Genomic DNA, 24,611 nt, shown 5'->3' on the forward strand with positions numbered 1-24,611 from the left:
AAATGAATGAGTTCTTCTGGTACTCACAATAGAGTTTTTCTTGAAGACCTAGAAATTTTCTAGAGATATCATATCTAGGAATTTATTTGGTCCTCTGGGCTAATTCTATGGTAGCTTACAGTGAAGTATATCTTAGACTTCCTTGGAAGAGATCAGAATTGGCTGGGTGAGGGTTTGTATGGTGGCCATAAACTTGTTTCTTGGACAGTGTTCGGAAAGAATGTTCCGTAGACTTTCAATTAAGCGGCACCTATGTGGATTGGTAGATACGAGATAAATGTAATTTTTGGTAACTTGAGAGTTACTTTTTTTTTAAAAAAGTCTACTAAAAATATATCTCATATTACAGCATACCATATACTCTGTATTGACTTGACATTAATATTGAATTGCAGTAATTAAAAGCAAATTTGGACAAATAAAGACAAACTTAATGTAACATTTCTGCTAAAAATAGATTTTATTCTAATTTTTATACAAAGTATTAGTTCTTTTTGCTAGTTGCTTGAGAGTTCCAGTAAATGAGAATCTACTATATAATCCTACTTTTTCTCATTTATTTTCTTAGTAAATGCTCACAATCAGAAAGTTGAAACATGGTAGGTTGACATTCGCTTTTAATTCAAAAAGTAGGAGACATATAAAATTAACTTGAATTAATAAAACATGAAAACCTTGACTGTGTGCATAGCAAAGTGCTGTGTGTGTATATGTGCCTTCAAGTTGCTTATCGACTTTTGGCAGCCAAATTAATTTTACAGCATTTTCTTGTGCAAGCAATACTCAGAGATAGTCAATGTGTTGTCGAAGGCTTTCATGGCTGGAATCACTGGGTTGCTGTGAGTTTTCCAGGTTGTATGGCCATGTTCCAGAAGGATTCTCTCCTGATGTTTCACCCACATCTATGGGAGGCATCCTCAGAAGTTGTGACGTCTGTTGGAAACTAGGCAAGTGGGGTTTATATATTTGTGGAATGTTCAGGGTGAGAGAAAGAACTCTAGTCTGCCTGAGGCAAGTGTGAACGTTGCAATTGGCTGCCTTGAATAGCTTTGAATAGCCTTGTGGTTTCAATGGCTGGCTGCTTCCTAACTGGGCAAATCTTTCCTTGGGAGGTGTTCAATAAGAAACAATTAGGGCCAGCTAACACCTCCCAACAAAGAATTCCCTTAGGCAGGATGCTCCTGGAACATGGCCATACAGCCTGGAAAAATCACAGTAACCCACTCAGAGAAGGTTTGAAATACAGACTACAACATCTGGTATTTCTTGGTGGTCTCCCATTCAAGTACTATCCAGGGATTAACCTGCTTACCTTCCAAGATCAGACATATTTGCTGCTTTTTAGCACATTTAGGCTATTATAGCAGTTAACCTGAAGGGTGTTATTCAATGAAAGAAAACTCTTTTGAAATACATTAATTAGAATTGCTTTCTGAATTCCTCATTACATTTAGAGATTGGTAGCTTCTGCGTAAGTATTCTCCAGAGTGCAAGATTGACTGCGGGACAAGTTAATTCTTTATTAGATGTATTCATGTTACCTTACATTTTAGAAGTCTTCACTTCTAAAATAAAATTTATGAATTATTACTATAGTTCGTTTCAAAGTTACTTTTGATTACCTTAAACAGCTGGCGGAAAAACAAGCAATAGAGGGCTGTTCAGATTTAAGGGTGATATGTGACAAAGTTTATTTGTAAAGTACAGTCAGTGGCTAACAGCACAAACTGTATATTTTAAAAAATGTTTTTAGAAATGTGGGGATTTTTTTTCTATCACAAGGGTGAAATGACCTGTTCTGGTTTTCACAATCACTTGGGAGAAAGAGCATAAGGAACATCTCATCCAAATTGTTGTCTCCAACCATGGTTGGACAAATGCTCTTTAAAAGCCTAAAAGGAGAACATAATTTCCTGCTGTTTTTCACTGACATTTACACATTGTCAGAGCACAAATTCAAAACGAAAAATGGCAAACCTCTTCTGAATAAATTTTAGCAAGAAAACCACATAATAGGTTTGCCTTATGGTTTCCATAAGTCAAAACAACTTGGGCTCCATCTACACTGCCATATAGTTGGTTTTATTGCTAGTTAATTTAATGTTAGTTAACGTTCCTTGATCTGTGTTTGGGAGCTGTGTTTGGTGGCTCCTATGTAGACTTGTCCATAGCTGCATGGTATATGGTAGACTCCTATAAAGGTGAGAGGATTCCTCTTGTCTTTTGCTGAATGTAGCATTTGTTGGATTTTTTAAGTAGGTCTATAGATAGTTTGTAGGTTGTGTTTCTTCATCAGGAAACTGATGAAGGGACTACCAAACGCAGCGCCCAAGCACGAATCAAGGAACATGAAAGGCACTGCAGACTAATTCTACCAGAGAAGTCAGCCATAGCAGAGCACTTGATGAACCAACCTGGACACAGCATATTATCTGAGAACACAGAAATGCTAGAGTACTCTAACAACCATCATGTCAGACTGCACAGAGAAGCCACTGAAATGCACAAGCATGTGGACAATTTCATCAGAAAGGAAGAAACCATGAAAGTGAACAAAATCTGGCTACCAGTATTCAAAAACTCCAAAATTAGGACAGTAAAAAACAACACTCAAAAACAGGGGAATTCCAGAGAAGAAACAATCAGTGCCAGCTAACACCTCCCAACAAAGGATGTCTCCAGGCAGGAAGCAGTCAGGCTTTGATACTGCAAAGCCATTCAATGCTAATCATGTGGCCAGTTGCAACATTTACACTTGCCTCAAACAAACAAGAGTTCTTTGTCACACCCTGGACATTCCACAGATATATAAACCTCACTTGCCTAGTTCCTAACAGACCTCAGAATCTCTGAGGATGCCTGCCACAGATGTGGGCGAAACATCAGGAGAGAATGCCTCTGGAACAAGGTCATACAGCCCGGAAAACTCACAGCAACCAAGTGATTCCAGCCATGAAAGCCTTCGACAACACATTTATTTAATATTCTTTATTTTTTAAATTCATAATTGAAGTGATTTACATTTTGTCATGTGCTCAAAATTCCATCCTGACCTTAAAGGACCAAGTAACAATATTTTTATTGCAACTGAGAATACATACAAGAAAGCCAAAGTTGTGCTATGTAACATAATTGAATCGTGGTCTATAAACTAGTAATTGATTTCAATTCTTTTTGTTTCATTTTATTTTATTTATATCCCACTTTCCTCCCAGCATGGCACACAAGATCACTCACAGCATTAATTAAAACAAAGTACTTCTGAAACTTAATGTTGACAATAACAAACCCTAAACAAATCTTAGTTAATTTGTTGTCAAAGGCTTTGGCTGGAATCACTGGGTTGATGTGGGTTTTCCAGGCTGTATGGCCATGTTCCAGAGACATTCTCTCCTGATGTTTCACCCACATCTGTGGCAGGCATCCTCAGAGCCTCTGATGATACTTGCCATTGATATGGACAAAACGTCAAGAGAGAATGCCTCTGGAACATGTCCATACAGCCCAGAAAACTCACAGCAACCCAAATCTTAGTAATAATGAGCTCATGTGATTGTTCTTAGTGAGACCAGTTTATTATTCATTATTATTTTGTTAACAAGCCAAGAGCCTAATGAAGCTCATTTGTGAAAAAGGTTGTGTGTTTCTCAAACTCTAAAGGTAGAGATTCACATAAGAACAAGAAACACTAATGTTCCTTGTGGAAATTTGGTTATGTCTTCAACAGAGAAATCCGAAACGCTAGAAGCTTAAGCTACATACATCCGGAGGCCTTTATCAATCTCCCATTGTTAAAAAACCTGTAAGTACTTCAAGCAAAGTCTTTGAGAAATGCTATCCCTGCACAGTCTGGATGGCTGCAAATTTATTGGCCTTCCCTCTCTATGGATTCTGTAGCCATAGTTTCAACCATTCATGGCTTGAAAATACCGCCAAGAGGTACCTTGACTTTCTTTCTCATTTCATATAGAAGGGACACCATTTTACTGAGCTATTGTATGTAATAGGACTTGAGCATCCATGGATTTGGGTATCCATTGGGGGCAGGGGAGGGGGTCCTGAACCAAAACCAGTCAATACTAAGGGATAACTTTATTCATCTTCCTCATGGTTGCTTCCTTAATCACAACATCAAGCCTGTCAAATGTTTTATATTTCAAAAATAGATTTTGTGTGTGGGGGGGTGTGGGGTTTGGGGGGGGAATATTTCCACATCAGATACAGCTTTGCTAATTCTGTATACTCCAGCACAACATATTTTTCTTTTTTTTTACTTTGTCCTTTGTTTTAGTGTGATTATGAATACTGGACTTGGAGTTTTTCCTGATCTCACCAAAATTGAATCAATGGATATGAACTTTTTGCTGTGAGTATGTACCATCCCAGATATACTGAGCCAACAATGGTCAGCATTGTCTTTTTCAGATACATGAACATCTTACTGTATGAAATACTAGTGATCAGGTGGGGAAATGAATTGCCAACTGATTATTCCATTCATGATATGAATATAAGTGAACAAAATAAAAATATTTCATTTACTTCCAAGGAAGGAGTTTCTACCACACTCCGAGGCAGAGAAGTTCTTCCTAATGTTCAGGTGAAATCTCCCTTTATTTGTCCCTTTGATTCAGTAGGTCGACTCTAGTTAAGTGTAGGAACTAGATTCAGGCCTGTGGAGGATACAGGTGAAAACCTGGTGATTTTTTTCAGTGCAAACTACTAACTTCAAGTGGGATTTCTGAGAGATCATTTTTTTTGTGTGCTGGATATTCTAATTTATGACACAATTAGTATTGTAGGGCAACCCCCCCCCCTTTTTGTGTGTGTGTGTTTTGGAATTTTAATGAATTCTAGTGGAGGAGATGGTATTCTTGGGATACAGGCTAGTAATAACTCTTCACCAAAACCAGTTCTTTGATTAATCAAATTCCCAAAAGGCAAAACCGCAAATGTAGGGAGATAAGGCTTCAGTAGTCTGCTATTGAAGCCTTGGTAGTTAATGTTTCCCATGCCTGGTTAAGTGCTTCCACTACAGGTATTACTTCAGATATATAGGAACTTTCCATGGTACAGGAACATGGTCCCAAACAGGTGTACATCTTTTAAAACTGTCCAAAATCTGGAGAAGATTAACAGCTCCCCCAACACACGAGCAACCAACTTCCATGGCCTTCCATGGGATCCAGTTTGTATCACCCAATGGATGCTAAGATGGAATTCCAGCAAAATAATTTGGGATGACCTAGCCAAAGATTCCTTTCAGTTGCTAAAATACTAGCAGTGGTGGTGGTAAGAATACAAGTAATAAAACAGCAATAATACGGTTTATACACTAGTGTGATAGTGTTTCGTTATATATATTTTCCAAAAGTCAATACATGTTAAGACATATTGCTTCCTACATATATAAATACTGTGTGGATAGATGCAGATGTATCAGAATTATGTTGAAATTGTATTGTTTTATTGTACTACTAAAGCTTTTCCATCTTTTTTCACAGGGAAATTGCTGATAATCCATCCATGAGTTCAGTACCCGCAAATGCATTTCGTGGGCTATGCAATGAATCCCTTATGATGTATGTTGGTCCACCACACTTTCTGCACTCATTTGTTGCCTCTATCATGAAGTTTAACCTTAATGAACATTTAAAAATAGCTGATAAGTGAAGAGTTAACATAGATAATTCAAATACCTGTGTGCCATCCTTTTTTCCAAAAATGTAACCATGATTATGTGTTTAAGAATTTTAACACAGCACAAAAAAACATTGAGGTAGTATGAACACTGAGGTTTTCCTTACCTTTTTTCCTCTCTTAGAGATTTCAGAATCCTATTTTTTAAAAATAAATGTTTACTAATCTACTTCTCTCACTTTGGTTACTTAATGCTTTGAAGCTTTCTTAAGATCTTATCATATGAGTAGGAGGAAAGCAGGGGAAAACGAAGGGAACTGCCTTTCCCCGTTTCCTACTGTCTTTCCCCATCTTCTGGGATATCTAACCATCCCACATCCTTTCCCCATCTTTTACCCTTTTTTCCCTGCTTTCTCAGGTTTGGAGTCGGGTAAGACCTGACTCCTGAAGATGGACCTCTGGCTCCATTTCCATGTGCTGATGAAACAGAGACACATGGAGTCCTACCAGGAGTGCCCTTATGTCATATGATGACCTCCATGGGATCCCCATGAGACTCTGTTTTCAAAGTGCATGGAAATATATAATGCACCCACCACATTTCTAAATTTCTAAATTGTTCATATTGGGACATGACTTTTTTCATAAGTTCCCAGTGAAAATTATCAAATGCTTTCTCAGCATTAAAAAATAACAATGCAATCTCTCTGTTTGGATCTTGTTTAGCTACCTCCATTACATTTAAAATAGTTCTCACATTCTGATTTAACTACTGTCTGGTAGGAAGCCTACTTAACCAGATTTTTTTTAATCTGTTCGCTAAAATCTCTGCAAATAGTTTATAATCACAGTTTAGTAATGAGATTGTCCTATAGTTTTTCACTTGTTCCGCCTCACTATCCTGGTTTAATCTGAGAATTATATTTGCCTCCACCCAAGAGTCTGGAATCTCACCTATCTGCAGCAGTTTGTTTATTACTGATAGTATGATTGGGGCCAATTCTTCTTTATATTCCTTATACTTAGCTGAAAACCCATCTGGCCCAGGAGCTTTATTTATTTTAGCCTTATCAATAGCCCCACCTAATTCCTCCAATGTGGTTGTTTTATCTAAAGCTAAATTCATTTCCTCTAGTTTCTCTTCAGATCATATACATTTTTCACCTTTCACTTTTTGAATTTAGCATTAATCTTTTTTGCATCTTTAAATGATTATTTAAAGGGTGCTGCACCTCTCTTTCATAATAGTCCAGATAGCTACCTCAACTTTGATAAGTTTTACTATAGGCCACAGCAACGCGTGGCAGGGCACAGCTAGTTTTCCATATAATTGCTGGTTAAATGTATAATAGAATTTTGTGTGCATTTGGGTCATTTCCAGTTTAAGGCTGCCCTATTAACAAGATTTGTTCTGAGTGTTTTGCCTTTGTCTTCCTCTCAAACTGAGATGGTGTAATTCATTCAGGGCCACCCAGTAGAGTTTCATGACTGAATGAGAATTCAAACCCTGGTCTCCAGAGACATAATCCATAACCAATACACCACATTGGCTCTCAATAATAAAATACTGTGCCAGATGACAAAAAAAAAATCACTTGCAGTATTAAACTAAGAATATAATAATTCTTAGCTATTATTAATGTCAAAACATAACAATTTATATCTAACCAACTACTAATGGTGTAATTTTTGTTTTATCTACAGAAAACTCTACAATAATGGTTTCACCAGAATAGAAGCCTATGCGTTCAATGGAACAAAGTTAGATTCTTTGTAAGTAAATAATCATAATTGACATTATGGATTACTTAGAATTATACAATCATAGAGAGCCTTCTCCTGTACAATATACCCTAAATACTTAGGTCCTGCAGGAGGCAGTTATTCCAACCAGCCAGAACCTGATTGGTGACTGTCACCCAGAGGACTTTTTCACTGGCCGCCCCAAAACTGTGGAAAGACCTGCTGGAAGAGCTCCAACAGCTAAATGAGCTGTCAGAATTTAAAAACCATCTATATACCGATCTCTTCCAGCAGACCTGCCCAGACAGTTTTTAAACATGAATTTTAAATAATAATAATAATAATAATAATAATTCCCCAGTTTTCCGGTTTAAACCAGGGTGGGTTTGGCTTCCTCACTTTAATCTTAAGCATTAACTGGAAATTATAGAGACAATTGTAGTTTTTAACAAATTGTGCAAGAAATATAAGCAACAAATCACAGTTTGCTGGACAGTTGATTCATTTCATTATAAGTATAAACACTTGAGCTCAGACTGACTTTCCAGAAGATAAAAATATTTTCTCCAAAAATCTGGAAGATCATACATATGTTTTCAATTTCTGGGATAATACAATACATACTTAGAAAGCAGGTGTTTCATATGGAAACTTTCTGCCTTTCTTTTCTTTCAAAAATAAACTTGTAATGGTCATGTATACCATATTTTATATTGAATATATAGTACATGATATATTGTAATATAGGACCCCCCCTGTGGCACAGTGGGTTAAATTGCTGTGCTGCTGAACTTGCTGACCAAAATGTCGGTGGTTTGAATCCAGGGAGCGGGTTAGCTCCCACTGTTAGCCCCAGCTTCTGCCAACCCAGCAGTTAAAAACATGCAAATGTGAGTAGTTCAATAGGTACCACTCTAACGGGAAGGTAATGGTGCTCCATGTAGTCATGCTGATCCCACATGACATTGGAAGTGTCTACAGACACTGCTCTTTGGCTTAGGAATGGAGATGAGCACCACCCCCCAGAGTCTGACACGATTAGACATAATGTCAAGGGGAAACCTTTACTTTATATTATAATATATCAGAATTACATTATAATTATAATTTACATTCCACATGCAATTTATAAAGTGGACCTCATATCCAGACAGACTTAGCTACATTTTTAGTAACTGTTGAGCCTACACTATGAAATCTATTAGAATTTGGAATATTATAACTAGCTAATTATTCCTTTTTCTTCCTTCAGGCACCTGAATAAGAACAAATATTTAAGTGCTATTCATGAAGATGCATTTTTGGGTGTTCAGAGTGGTCCAAGTCTATTGTGAGTAGTAGGTGGGGAAGATGCATTGTTATTAAATGGGATTTGTGTTTGTGTTTGTAAGGGTCTAATCAGCATGCAAAATAAAAAAAATGATTTTATGAACAAATGAAGAAATGAGAAAGAAATAAAACTATCATGGGTGATCACTTGTGATTGACTGTGATTGTCTTGCAGAAGTAGAGTCTTGGCAGTGGGTTTGTAAATGCCTGTGAAAACCTATGATAGATCCACACAATATTTCACATTGTGGTCATAGATTTCCATATGGAAGGTGGTCATGATAAGGGTTTGCTTGATATGCCTTCCTCTTGACACATTTCTGCCTTTTGCCCTGTATTTGTGCCTCTTCAAAATCCATAGCATTATTGGTAACAGGTGATTATATACCAAGTGTCCATGAAGAGTTGGTGTTTTCATGCATATTTCAAAACATTACTGAATGCTCAAAGAGTTCCATCTTCCTATGTCCATTTGGTTGGACAAAGCCACATCCTATTGGAATGGCAAAAACAGCAAACATGTCAAGTGGCCTAATAAAGATGTTGATGCAATGAGCATTGTCTCTGTCATCCCAGCTCTTGACTTGAAGTAGTGACATAAATTATATATTCGTCAAGGTTGCTGTCAAGATAAATCTGTGAATGATATCTGCATGAGGTCTAGAATTGGGGTATCTCTATATGCTCTGTGTAGTCAGATTTTTCAAACGTAGACTGAATAGTAATGTTAGCCAAACTGCTGGTACTATTGGACCAAGGTATTATAGTCAGACGTTGAAATGAATACCCAATACAACCTTTCTAAAAATACTGGTTATAGCAGGAGTATGAATGACATGGCACCATATTAGTTCCCTTGCAGAACCACACCATGCCTCAGATTCCTCCCCCCCCCCCCATTTATTTTACTAAAAACATATTGGGTTGGGGTAATTTTATAATTATAACAAAAAAACATTATTTGTATACCACCCAATCTCCCCAAAGGGACTTAGGTTGGCTTCCAACATGTAAGGCAAACATTCAATTGCCGGAAAGAAACCATACTGACAATTACATCAAGATAAACACATTCAACAATAGAACACAACTTAACAGACAAAATAACAACTAAAAGCATCATACAATTAATCAAATTCTGTTAAAACACACTAAAGATAAAAATATTAAAAAGCCATTTCATTGTAGCTCCTTCAATAGAAGTTCAACAAAACGAATGGCAAGAGTTACAATTTGATGTGGCCAACTATAAAAGGGCTGGGCATTGGATAGTACAAAGAGGAATTCATAGGACCGGAGAAGTGGATGAAGTGCAGGACAGAGTGCTAGCTGGGTACCTGGGAACTAGGCCTAGGGACTAATCATTCTCAAAAACGTGCTGGAACATCCAGGTTTTCAAATCCCTACAAAAGGAGGACAGTGTGGGGGCCTGCCTAATCTCCCTGGGGAGGGAGTTCCAAAGTCAGGGGACCACCACAGAGAAGGCCCTCTCCCTCATTGCCACCAACCATGCTTGTGATGGTGGTGGAAGTGAGAGGAGGGTCTCCCTAGAAGATCTTAGAGTCCATCCTGGTTCATAGGGGGAGATGCGATAAAGATAGACAGGGCCCGAACCGTTTAGGGCTTTGTAGGTCATAACCTGCACCTTGAATTGGGACCAGAAACATATTGGCAACCAGTGGAGCTCCTTCAGTAGGGGCATCGTGTGCACCCTATAATTAACTCTAGTTAGAAGCCGGACTGCTGACCTTCTCTACCGAAAACAAGTATTTTTATTAAACATGATTAAGCAGATGTAATTAATGCTTATTCCTTATAATCTTATATTGCCTTGCCTTCTCATTCATTCCAAAGAAGTTGGAGTTTTTGACTCCACGGTAGTTGGGGGAGGTCTTGGCCATTGCCAGAAGTCTTTGCTGACATCAGAAAAAGTTCCCATGCGACATGAGAAGAGGAGGGAGGTGATCTCCTTCATTTCCCTAGGTTGTGTGGGCAATGGCTAGGAGTTCTCTTTATCAATAGATGCACAGAGAATAGGGGATGGTGTCACTGGCCTGTGTGGAACTGCCCCAGCTGTTCACACTAACCCTGAAGCCACACTGCCATATAATCCAGTTCAAAGCAGATAATCTGGATTTTGTATAGCAGTGTAGAAAGGGGCCTAAGACACAGAGCAATGGATTCAAATTGTAGAAAAAGGGATTCCACCTAAACATTAGGAAAACCTTCCTTGGAGTTTGAGCTGTTTAGCAGATGAATATGTTGCCTGGGAGTGTGGCAGAATCTCCTTCTCTGGAGGCTTTTAAGCAAAGGTTGGATGGCCAACTGTTGGGAGTGTTTTTATTGTGTGTTCCTGCATGACAGAGGGTTGGTCTGGATGGCCCTTGTACTGTCTTCCTACTTTATGATTCTATGAAATCAAATACATTTATACTAACTGATCTCTAAGTATTTCTAATGGTCATTTCTAAAGCCCGGGATCCAAATCTAATTCATGAGTGCTGTCTCGAATATTTCAGGTAATTGTAAACCATAGACACTTCGCTTCATGCTGGTGATGTGAGACTTAATGTTGGCTCCTTTAAAGCATCCTTTAAAGCATCAACCTTAAGGGAACTGTGTAAGTTTGTATGTATTGTTACTCAGCGATGATGAGAAGCCACTGTTCCGTTAGGCAAAAGAAAGACTGTAGTTTGAAATCCCAACTAGAATAGATGCATTGAATCATGTGCTTAATTATAAATCACAGAGTATATCCAAAATGATCAGGAACAGAAGTATTTGGGATTTTGGATTTTCTTCTAGATTTTGGCATACCTTGGAGATGGGACCGAGGTCTAAAAAATAATCTTCATTTATATTTCATATACACTTTGTAGACATAGTTTGAAGGTAATTTTATACAATATTTTAAAATAGTTTTGTACACAAAACAACATTTGTACACACTGAAATATCAGAAAGTAAAGGTCTATCTCAACCACTCACACAAATAAGTTTGAATTTTGAAGTCGTTCAGATAAGGATAATTCTGGATAAGAGATGATCAACCTGCATATGTTGCAAATCCTATTGATTTAGATGATCAACCTGCATATCCTGCAAATCCTATTGATTTAGTACTCTAGTGGAAATTAACAATAGAATACTGGCTTTTGAATTAGCTGCAATCGCTCACATATTTTCTAAAGGGCAAAGTAAACACTATTAACAGCTCCTTTTTGCAATTAAGGCAGCAATGAGAACCTAATCAAAAATCATCCTCCAGTTTGAGGAATGATTACACACTCACTCAGTCCTCTTCATATAATGAGAGTTTGGCTTGAATTCAGAAGCCCAAAGAAGCATAATTTAGCAGCTGTGTCAACCAGCGCAGCTGCCTAAGTTCCAAGCAAAAGAAGTGAAGTCCTGGACAAACTGAGCAAAAACAAATGAGGTTCATAATTTGATCATCTTTTGTAGTATGTGCTGTTCCAAACTCAGGCACAATAGTAATGGTTGCTGTTATCCAATGTTAACAAGAATTTAGATGCAGTATTTTCCAGATTTTGAAATAGTCTTCCCCAAGGAGACTTCATTTGCCTCCTCAATTGGCTACAACTAACTCAGAAAAATACAAGGATAAGAAGCACTCATATATAGTGGTTTGAATGCAATTTTCCTGCTTGTTTTCTACTACCCTGGAGACTAGGACGCGGAGGAATGGCTTCAAACTACAGGAAAGGAGATTCCACCTGAACATTAGGAAGAACTTCCTGACGGTGAGAGCTGTTCAACAGTGGAACTCTGTGTCCACTGTGTGGTGGAGGCTCCTTCTATGGAGGCTTTTAAACAGAGGCTGGATAGCCATCTGTTGGGGGTGCTTTGAACACAATTTTCCTGCTTCCTGGCAGGGGGTTGGACTGGATTGCCCACGAGGTCTCTTCCAACTCTATCATTCTATAGGCTATGATTCTTACAGGTTGAGCAACAAATCCACTTTGCTAACCATATAATTAAATAGTCCAATAGATTTAAAAGAATTAAACAGACTCTGGCTTTCTGATCTCCTGTTGGAGAATTTTTGCTCTGCACCTTGATACATATTTTTTTCATAAGAACTGAATATAAGATTAATGTGTTGTGTTCGTAGATGTATTTCAAGCCAGGTTGAAGGTCAAGACTTTGGATCCTTTGCTGTGCAGACATTTACAGCTATACTTGCATGCAATCTCTGAGCTATCATCTTCTGTTGAATGTATGGAGACTTGGGAGTGAGTATGATCCCAATTGCTGCCTCTACACAACAACATGTTGCTGAATGAATATTCAGTGCCTCAATCTATAAGATGAAAACAGTGAATACCAAAATTTGAGAGTGTGACATTCATAGTTTTACATAGAAACACAGTAAACTGTCACTTGCTGTCATGGGTAGTGTGTGTTAAAAATGCCAAACATAACTATGAGATGATAGATATCAAAATCAAATGCAATTGGGTGTCTAATAGAGGTATCAGATGTTTTTCTAAACGCATGAACTTTCAGAGAATATCTGAAAAATATTCAACATCAAATTAGAGAAACCGCAATGAAGTCATTTCTGGCAACTGAATTATCTAGATATTAGTATTTATGTCTGCGATGAAGGTGAAGGTTCATATTATTAAATTGCCTCACAAAGTATATGGCTTTGCAAGGAAAATGCAAAGTACAAGATTATTAAATATGAAAAGTGGCAAAGATAAATTGTGCATTTTATTTGAGTGCCCCCCCCCCCCCACCCCAACCAAGCTTAGCATTGAGAACTAAAGTAAACAGCAATTCAGGGCAATATGTCATTGTGTTTCCTGCCTTTATATAACTACTAGCTTGGGGACCCGGCGTCGCCCGGGTTATTAGAGAAAGTGGGTTATGGCGGTTCCGTATGCCAAGTTTGGTCTTTATTGGTCTTTGGATAATGGCAGCATTATTTTCAGGAAGTGAGTGAAGGTACTTGAAGTCCCATCATCCATGGGCCATCCTCCTACAAACAGCAGCAGGATATAGAGTGGGTCATGGGGGCTCTGTGTGCCAAGTTTGGTCTTTATCAGTCATTAGATGAGGGTGGCAGTGGTGTCAGTAAGTGAGTGAAGGTATTGCAAGTCCCATCATCCAAAGTCCATCCCCTTTCAAATTGCAGCAGGATGTAGAGTGGATCATGGGGGCTCTGTGTGCCAAGTGTGGTCTTGATTGGTCATTAGAAGAGGGTTGCAGCAATCTTTGGAAGGGAGTGGAGGTACTTGAAGTCCCATCATCCATGGTCTGTCCTCCTCCAAACTGCACCAGGATGTAGAGTGGGTCATTGGTGCTCCATGTGCCAAGTTTAGTCTTGATTAGTCATTGGCGAGGGTCTCAGTGGTCTCAGGAAGTGAGCAAAGGTACTGTAAGTCCCATCATCCATCTCCAAAGTTTTCCAAATAACACCAGGACGTAAAGTGGGTCATGAGAGGTCTATGTGCCAAGTTTGGTGTTGATCCGTCATTGGATGAGGTTTGCAGAGGTCTCACAATGAGAGTGAAGGTACTGGAAGTTCCATCATCCATGGTCCACCCTTCTCCAAAACTGCAGCAGGAGGTAGAGTGGGTCATGGGGGCTCTGTGTGCCAACTTTGGTCTTGATTGTCATTAGATGAGTTCTGCAGCAGTCTTGGGTAGTGGAGGTACTTGAAGTCCCATCATCCATGGTCTGTCGTCCTCCAAACTGCTCCAGGATGTAGAGTGGGTCATTGAAGCTCCATGTGCCAAGTTTAGTCTTGATGAGTCGTTGGCGAGGGTCTCAGTGGTTTCAGGAAGTGAGTGAAGTGACTGCAAGTCCCATCATCCATTGTCAAATTCTTCCAAACCGCACCAGGATGTAGAGTGAGTTATGCAGGCTCTCTGTGTAAATTGTGGTCCTGATCCATCATTGTTGGCAGTTATAATGGTCTTAGGAAGGGAGTGCAGGTATTGCAAGTCCCATCGTCCATGGTGCATCCTCCTTCAAACTGCACCTGGATGTAGAGTGCGTCATGGAGACTCAGTGTGCCAAGTTTGGTATTTATTGGTAATTGGATGAGGGTTGCAGTGGTCTGAAGAATGAGCAATGGTACTGCAAGTCCCATAATCCACGGTCCATCCCCAGCCAAACCACACCAGGACGTAAAGTGGGTCATGAGAGGTCTCTGTGCGAAGTTTGGTCCTGATCAGTCATTGGATAAGGTTAACAGTGATCTCCGAATGTGAGTGGTGGTACTGCAAGTCCCATCTCCATGGTTCATAGTCCTCCAAACTGCAGTAGGATGTAGAGTGGGTGATGGGGGCTCTGTGTGCCTATTTCGGTCTGTATTGGTAGTGTTCTGACCCAGCCCCCTTTGGCCTTTCCTTTCCTCTCTTTCTCATCTCGGAATGTTGGATTTGAGGCTGGCCAATCAGAGACCATATGCAAATTTCCTTCTGTCATGCCCCGTTTCTGCCATGAACCCTCTTCTCCACCAGGGGCTCCTATTGAAGCTGGCCAATCAGAGACCATATGCAAATAGCACCACAGCGGCAGCCAATTAGAACGCTGCCACATACACCTTCCGCCCTCCGCACCTCTGTCCGATACAAACAAACACTCTTCTTTATTATATGTATAGATTACAGGAGGAAGAGTTAATTGATTTATGAGTTAGAATAATTTCCTTTTTTTAAGTGTGCTTTAATTTTTTTTAATCAGGATACACATAATGAATGTATTAGGGCTAGCTTTTTGTGACACTGCTGAGTAATAAATGCTTGTATGAAAGAGAGACATTCTCTTTTTCTGACACACTGGTTGACCTGAATCCTGTTGGTGACTTATATTTGCATAACTAGTACGTTTCTGTCTAATTTGAACATTGCACAAGAAGCTATTCAATGCTTCCTTGTATAATGATCTCCAAAAAGTAGTTTTAAATGGCTGGAGTATGTTTCCAAGACAATTTGCTGATTTCTTGTGGCAACAGAATGTGTCCAGTCAGTATCTACAATCAGGGGAAGTGAATAGATTGTACTCTGTCCACCATAATCTTCAGTGACCACTTGTGGAAAAGGAGATCCATGAAATCCTGTCCTCCACAGATACCTTCCCAGGCACTGCTGAGTTGTATTTTGAAACAAATCAGAATTAGCTGTGGTATGAATTGATAAAACTTCTTTGTACTAATTTCTGCAACCAGTGTCTCACAGTTCTCTCAACATCTTCATCAGAAGCATAATGATGTCCCAGCAGATCTTCTTTCATTATCAGGAACAGATGGAAGTCAGACAGTTCTAAATCTGGAATGTATGGAGGATGAAATATGGTGGTGAGATCCAGTCTCTGAAGTTTCAAATCTGTGCGCTTTCATTTCAGGCGTCAGCATCCTGGGTACCCATCATGCACGGATCTTACGATAGCCAAGCAAAGCAATAATGTGACCCACAAGTTCTTGTGATTATCACTGAGTGATGAGTAATACAACATCATCCTGAATCAACCTATCAACCTTTTGCTTGTGAAATTCAGTGGTTGCTATCACAGGATGTCCAACTCTTTGTTTGTCATGCAAGTCAGATGTTCTCACCTCAACACCTTTAAACTTTCTCGCCCAATGACGCACAGTACTCACATCAACACAATCACCATAAACAGCTTGCATTCTCTGATTAATCTCCTTTGGGGTGACACCTTCTGCTGTCAAGAAATCAATGACTGCACGTTGCTTAAGTCGCATTGGGGTTTCATACTTTGCCCTTTAACAACACAACTGTTCAATGCTAAGGCTTCCCGCCAAAATGGAACTGTAGAGGAGAGTCTACTGAACAAGCCAGTATCTGCCACATACCAGTACTGCCATCTGTTGAGGAGTTATGAAGGTGGAGGCATTACTTTTCATTCAATCCTCGTATACAAATTCGCCTAACCTACACAACCTATCTTGTTTGTAACTTGGGGCCAGCCTGTATTGTAGATAAGGGGGTTGCACTGCATTTAAAGAGATCTATCACGTTTCCCCTCTGTTTTCTGTCACATGGCGTGAACACCTTGTAGATGTAGGCTGCAATCTAGTATATACTCTCCCAGCTTACTGAAAGACTCTGAAGAATAATTCCCCGTTCTCTGCACTGATATTTTCTCCTTCATAGGAATAGGCAGGATCATGGGAGATATCTGGCTATGTCCCCATGTGTACTTTCAAGTCACCTGTCAACTTTCAGCAACCCATAAAATTTCATAGAGTATAGATGTGAAACGATTACAGTGGCACTGAGTCTTCAGGAGGAGCCTGACAAATCTTGGCGGTGATATCATTCCATATGGGGTTTTTTTTTTCTGCCTCCACCCCAAGAAACGGGGAATGGTTGTGATGGGGGCCTTGGACACTATTCAGTAAGTGGGAAAGGGTTATGGATGTTACAGAGAGAGAGAAAGGAAATATCAGCTTTCATAGTGCTCAAGCTTGAAGAATTGGGTCATCTGTTTACTTTGAGCAAAATAGCATAATTCAAAACATTAACACTGAAGTAGTTTTTAAAAATTCAATTAGAAGTGATTACAATGGATTCACCAGGGTTCTAGATTATTATTCTAGTTGTGTTACTAGAAACCTAGATCCTGAGTGAGAAAATGTAACCATCTAAGTGAGGTGCTTTCAGTGAGGATAGAATTCAAAATCATAGCCATCTTAGCCTGGAATATCAACATACAAAGGGATCTTGTAGCAATTTTGAGACTGAGAGAAAGAGATTTTTGCATAACATTTTGTAGATTGTTGTAGATTCTTCAGGCTATATGTCCATGCTTTTAGAACATGGCCATATAGCCTGAAAACCCTACAACAACCCACTGATTCCGGCCATGAAAGCCTTCGACAATACAACTTTTGTAGACTTAGGCTGCAGCTACACTGTATTGTGCATGTGGCAGGGCTCAGGTTGCATTGCAGCAGGTGGTTAGTGGTTTGCTCTTCTCCACACTCGCATGTCGAGGATTCTACTTTGTAGCCCCATTTCTGAAGGTTGGCTCTGCATCTCGTGGTGCCAGAGCGCAGTCTGTTCAATGCCTTCCAAGTCGCCCAGTCTTCTGTGTGCCCAGGAGGGAGTCTCTCATTTGGTATCAGCCATTGGTTGAAGTGCTGGGTTTGAGCTTGTCACTTTTGGACTCTCGCTTGCTGAGGTGTTCCAGCGTGTGTCTCTGTAGATCTTAGAAAACTATGTCTAGATTTAAGTCGTTGGCGTGCTGGCTGATATCCAAACAGGGGGTGAGCTGGAGATGTCTGTGCCTTGGTCCTTTCATTATTGGCGGCTACTTCCCGGCGGATGTCAGGTGGTGCAATACCGGCTAAGCAGTGTAATTTCTCCAGTGGTGTAGGGCGCAGACACCCTGTGATAATGCGGCATGTCTCATTAAGAGCCACATCCACTGTTTTAGTATGGTGAGATGTGTTCCACACTGGGCATGCACACTCAGCAGCAGAGTAGCACAGCGCAAGGGCAGATGTCTTCACTGTATCTGGTTGTGATCCCCAGGTTGTGCCAGTCAGCTTTCGTATGATATTGTTTCAAGCACCCACTTTTTGCTTGATGTTCAGGCAGTGCTTCTTGTAGGTAAGAGCACGGTCCAGAGTGAGTCCCAGGTATTTGGGTGCGCTGCAATGCTCCAGTGGGATTCCTTCCCAGGTGATCTTCAGATTGCTGGAACTAGCCTTGCAGCCTTTATAGGAAAGGAAAATACATAATAATGTATCATCTGCTTTGCTCATCTGTTAAATTTTAGAAAAGATATTATTTTATACAAATATAAAAGGACCTTAGGAAAAAAAGAAAGAAACAACTTGAGAACTTTCAGAGTCCTACACAATTTTAAAGCAATAAAACTTAAGGCGGTGTCTGTTATGTAATATCTGTTTGAGGGTCAGCATACAAGGATTTATGCAATTTATGCAATTATTTCCTGACACTGGCAGAACAATTTCTGGAATGGGGAAAAGGGTAGCTTCTCACCACCACCGCAACACACAGACCACTCAAAATCAGAAAGGAAATACTCTGACACAGATTTTTGGAAGTAACAAAGTACTGCAAGAAGGAATATAGGAGGGGAAAGTCCCCTTGGGAAACAGGAAGTGGACCCTAAGTGACCATCCCACAAAAGCTTCCAAATGTGTACCAAGGGCCAGGTTTTATTAACTTAAATAAAGTTATTATCTAGAAGGCTCCATTAAACATTGAAATAGACCCCAAACCAGCAACAACATCCCTCAAAGACCCAAAGGGTGTCCAAGAGTGCTGCAGCATAACTTCTGCTCTCTCCAAATAGTTACCATATTGAGAAGTCCTCTGGAACTTCAGTGCAGACCCAAATGGCACTGTTCCATCCTCTGGATTTTGAAGCATTTGGTCTAAAGCAGTGGTCTCCAACCTTTTTGGATCAGGGATCACTTGACCAGGGACCACTTTGACTAGGGGCCACTCTCCAACATTAGTACCAAAAGCATTATGAATTGGTTTTTGGTCAACTTTAGATGCAATTTGGTTATTTTGAGTGCTGATTCAGAAAATTCCATTGTATAGTCCACATCAGCTCTAGTTTCTGATACAGAACATATGTCACCCAGTAATCACTGTCAGCTCACCCACGCAAAACCATATTTAATAATCTAGAGCTGATGTGGTAGTACTAATCTGTCGTGGGTAGTCAGTCTCTCCCCTCCCAACATCCCTGTTGGCTTAGCACTATAAGAGGGTTTCACAAGACCAGTATCTCTTGTTGCCTCGTGGTTTTGAGGCAGTGATGTAGTAATGGTGAGGGCATGCACCATATTTTCATTCTTGAGGACTACTAGTGGTCCACGGATCATGATTAGAAACCACTGGTCTAAAGGGTAGTAAAGAGTAACTTTCTGAGTAGGCTCTAACAGCCTGTGATCTTAGTTGAGAAGAAGAAGGTCTTCCAAGAAAAAAGTCCAAGTAAGCTGATATGGTCACAGTTGGTCCTTCAAGCAACTGCACTATAGATCATTTTGAACCTTAAAAATCCATGCCAAGACTTCATGCTGAATTTGAAAGAAGTATGCACCCTATCACAAAGGTAGAACAAAGCTGGAATTGCACACTCCAGTCTTCTGGTGCTGGGTAGATTTTATTGGTCCTTCACCTCTTGCCTTTTCTAAACAACAAATATTGTATAATACTGTGTTCTGTGCAGTAGTTAACATGCATAGGCTTTTGAAAAGAAACTGAAAGAAATGTGACCCCTTGTAACATCTTCTATATGAATACTTCAATGTTAGGAATGCAATTTTACCATGGCAGGGCTTTCTTCGGGTCTGTATAAAGTGCACATCGTGCCTTGAAATATGTGGCCTGGGATTGGCAACATTCTGAAAAAAATGCTTTTTGAATAAAAGTCATTGAGGGGTTGAGTTGAATCTCGTCTAGATACTCTTCCTGAAGTGCTAGCAAACAAATAGCACAGTCCTTGAGATCTGTACCTTTTCATTTCATTTATGGCCATTCCATGGTTGAGATATGTGTACATGTTTTATGACAGTTAATGGACTAGTGTATATATTCTTCTTAAGGGTAACAGAAGTCAGATAGTGTTCTAAATGAATATCCATTTTGTGGGAAGCTAAAAACCTTGTGGCAGAAGACCTACCTATGCTTGCTATGTCCAATTGAGCATCGATATCTCGAGTGCATTGCACGAGCACTTGTTTTGTCCAAGGTCCTAGATCATTCAGAAATTGTAAAGGCAGGCTGATTTTAGCCAACTATACCACTAACCATGATGACCTTTGGTCACACTGGACTTGATCCTCTAGACCAGTGGTTCTCAACCTGTGGGTCCCCAGATATTTTGGCCTTCATCTCCCAGAACTCCTAACAGCTGGTAAACTGGCTGGGATTTCTGGAAGTTGTAGGCCAAAACACCTGGGGACCCACAGGTTGAGAACCACTGCTCTAGACATAGGCGAGGAAATCTACTGGGATTCATCCAGTTTATTTTTGACCAATAATTGAATTGTCTCATTAAGATTTGACCATTTGCTGGGGACATTCCTAGCTCCACCCTTATTCCCGCCGTCAGTGTTGTTCTGGAAAGGCCCAGGAGGGTGCAAAGCTGCTTAACTTGGAAAGCTTCGATTCTGACCAAATTGCTGTGCCCCCGAATTTCAGCCCCAAATATAAGTGTTGGCATTATTTTGTCTTAAAGACTTCCAAGGCAGGTCTAATTTTGCCTGGGTATCTATGATGGTACAGCTTATAAATAGAACCTGCAGCTTTTGTTGCTCTTTGTAAACTATGAGTAAAGTGATTGGCCCAAGCACCAGAAGAAAACATAATGCCTAGATATTTGTAACAATTGATTTGTTCCAAATATACGCCATTCAGGGACCATGTGCTTCTATAGCATAAATCTGCCAGTGGATACTTGTGCCATGATGAGATAATTTAGGATCTTTTCCTCCATATACAGTATGGTAATAACAGTACCAATCTACCTGACAGGTTTGTTTCAAGATTTATAAAATAAATTTTATTAAAAGTGGGTTGAACGCTCAAAAAAACGTGAGATGGACAGGTAGATAATAACACAGTGTCTGAGATCTTATGCTGTGCAGATTCAGTGTAATGCTCTGTTCCCCAGTGCTACATCCCTTCTGTCCCCAGGGCATACTATAGTGATTAATTACTGGCAGAGAGAAGAGGGATGGTGGGATGTATCTCTGGGGCACATTGCCTGGCTGGAGGAGGAAAAAAGGAACCCAGGCAGCACCTAAGTGCGGTTCTGCAGCAAGAATAAATTCGGTGTCTCCTACCTGCATCTCCAACCACACCATAGCAGAATATATTGAATGTAAGAAAACTGGTGGTAGAGGCACAGAGAACACAAGTATGCATAGCCTGAGGTTATGTGTATGTATGTCTAGACATTCTGTGTTCTGATATTTTATTTTGACAGAGTGGTTCTGTGACACTCATGATTCATGAAACACTTTAAGGAAACTTGATCTAATCAATTATCCTTTATTTTTCTTTAAAAATATCATCAGCGATGTCTCCCAGACAGGTATAACTAAACTTCCAGCAAGAGGGCTGGAAAACCTTAAAGAATTGATAGCTGAAAATACCTGGACCCTTAAGAAATTGCCTCCAGTAAAGACTTTTCCTTACCTGATAAATGCGGCTCTCTCATACCCAAGTCACTGCTGTGCTTTCAAGAACTGGAAAAAATCAAAAGGGTGAGTCTTACAATTTAGACTAAATTCTAAATAGCCTGGGCCCTAGGTATCTAATAAGCCATTGCCTTTGACATTTTTGTTTATTGGTTTGTTTAAAAAGTAATTCTTGCCATGTCTCAGGCTTCCAGGCTCTCCAAGGCATTGTACAACTGATGAAATAATTATTTAGAGCTAGTATGCCCTTCTTATTCACAGATTCATATCCACCGTTTTCATTTATCCTTGTGGTCTCAGCCTGTCTGAACCATATGAATGTCTTTATTTGCTTTTAATTACTTCATTTCAATATTAATATCAAGTCAATACAGAGTTTATGGTAGATGATATAGTATATGATATATGGTACAGTATAGTAAGGGGTATAGTATTAGGCTTATTTTTAATATAAACTCTCAAGCAACTAGAAAATACATTGACTTAGCATCTACAAATCCCCATGGGTGCCAATTAATTGAGAGTTTATTGTTAACAATTATTCGCTTACAATGTGCTTGCATAATAAGAGATGTTCTTGAGTTCTAATATGGATAAAGAGCATGGTCTCAGAGCTTTTCATGCTTTGAAGAATGATATGTTTAAGCCTAGATCCTGAAAAATACTTTCCCATTATTACGTTTGCTTTGCCTAAATCCATTTCCACTTCTTTGTGTGTTTATTTATTTAGAATTCTGGAGTCCTTGCTGTGTAATCAAACTAACAATTATAACTTCCGACAGAGAAGATCTACTGGTGCCTTCAGTGGTCCGCTTTACCAAGATTATGCGGAAGATTATTTAGATCGGACTGATACTGTATATGACGAGACCTCCAAATTTAGTGATGTTCGTGCAAATTCTCATTATTATGTCTTTTTTGAAGAACATGACAATGGCTTCGGCCATGAGCTCAAGAACCCTCAAGAGGAGAATATTGCAACATTTGACAACCATTATGAATATACTCTTTGTTCAGGTACTGATGATATTAGTTGTACTCCAGAACCTGATGAATTCAACCCATGTGAAGATGTAATGGGCTACCAATTTCTAAGGATTGTGGTATGGTTTGTGAACTTGCTGGCCATTGTAGGCAATGCTTTCGTTCTCTTTATTCTACTCACCAGCCATTACAAGTTGACAGTCCCACGATTCCTGATGTGTAATTTAGCCTTTGCTGATTTCTGCATGGGATTATATCTTCTCCTGATTGCTTCAGTGGACCTTTACACTAGGTCAGAGTACTACAACCATGCCATTGATTGGCAGACTGGGTCTGGTTGTAGTGCTGCTGGCTTTTTCACTGTCTTTGGTAGTGAATTGTCGGTCTTCACCTTGACTGTAATCACCCTAGAGCGTTGGTATGCTATCACTTTTGCCATGCGCTTGGACAAGAAAATCCGCCTCTGGCATGCTTCTGTTATCATGCTGGGTGGTTGGATGGTATGTTTCCTTCTTGCTCTTTTACCATTGGTTGGCATTAGTAGCTATGGAAAAGTCAGTATCTGCCTTCCTATGGACACCGAAACACCCTTGGATCAAGCCTACATTGTATTTGTTTTACTGCTGAATATCATTGCTTTTGTTGTAATTTGTGCTTGTTACGTAAAAATCTATATTACTGTGCGGAACCCTCAATACAAGTCAGGGGACAAAGACACCATCATTGCCAAAAGGATGGCTGTGCTGATTTTTACTGACTTCCTGTGTATGGCGCCAATCTCTTTCTATGCCTTATCTGCTATTATGAACAAACCCCTGATAACTGTCAGTAACTCAAAAATCCTGCTTGTCTTGTTTTACCCACTCAACTCTTGTGCTAACCCATTCCTCTATGCTATCTTTACCAAAGCTTTCCAAAGGGATGTCTTCATTTTGCTTAGCAAGTTTGGATTATGTGAGCACCAAGCTCAAGTCTACAGAGGCCAAACGGTCTCCCCCAAAAATAGCGGTGGCTCCTATAGTCAGAAGGGCAGTCATGGGATGAGTCAGAATCTCCCACATCTTCACAGCAATTCTCCTGCTTCATCTGGAAATTACTACCCAGCAGTTATGCTGCATAGTCAAGGGACCATGCCAGACAGTAAGATGACTGTGTTGTAGACGCTGGATGCGTAAACGATGATCAGACCAATAGGAGCTTGGCTTAGATATGTAGCTGATAAGAATGTTTTTAGTTTTTGTGTATTCTGATTTTTATGTGCCTTAAATCTAGCTGTAAGAACATAAGAAGACCCATATTGAATCAGAACAGAAACTGTTTCATCCAGTCAGGTGCCTATAGCAAGCCCAAAGCAGAACATTAGCATTCGCCTGCTATGATTTCTCACAGAAATTCAGAGACATTTTGCCCATGACAGGAGAAAACAGTACGGTTTGAAATCCCTTATAAGGAATTCTGAAATTCCAATATGCTAAATTGTCTACATGGGTGTCTTTAGGTGCTACAAAGTCCTCCTTTGGGGGGAGAAGGGCAGGGTATGAGTACAGTAAAAATAAATAAATGAATGAATGAATACAGAGGGATGTAGGTAATATCAGTCCCCACAGGACCCAGAAAACAACATCTGCATGTGTAAGGGAAATTTACACATTTTGATGTCCCTAACAATTCTGGTCCTAGTGTACTAGTTACTTTGTGTCCCAAATAACTATAATAACAATTACAATTT

At 39.7% G+C, this 24,611-nt stretch overlaps 1 protein-coding gene across 1 annotated transcript in view; it reads left to right on the top strand.

The window, feature by feature from the left end:
* TSHR (thyroid stimulating hormone receptor) overlaps positions 1-24,611 on the top strand; it is a 65,449-nt gene extending 40,838 nt beyond the window's left edge. The window contains exons 4-10 of the mRNA XM_067462951.1: positions 3,728-3,802; positions 4,292-4,366; positions 5,505-5,582; positions 7,345-7,413; positions 8,636-8,713; positions 21,776-21,964; positions 22,629-24,611. Of these exons, the coding sequence (XP_067319052.1) occupies positions 3,728-3,802; positions 4,292-4,366; positions 5,505-5,582; positions 7,345-7,413; positions 8,636-8,713; positions 21,776-21,964; positions 22,629-24,042 (1,978 nt within the window). The 3' untranslated portion in view covers positions 24,043-24,611. The remainder of the gene's footprint in view (positions 1-3,727; positions 3,803-4,291; positions 4,367-5,504; positions 5,583-7,344; positions 7,414-8,635; positions 8,714-21,775; positions 21,965-22,628) is intronic.

This window comes from Anolis sagrei, chromosome 1 (genome assembly GCF_037176765.1).
Source record: "Anolis sagrei isolate rAnoSag1 chromosome 1, rAnoSag1.mat, whole genome shotgun sequence".
NCBI classification, from domain to species: Eukaryota; Metazoa; Chordata; class Lepidosauria; order Squamata; family Dactyloidae; genus Anolis; species Anolis sagrei.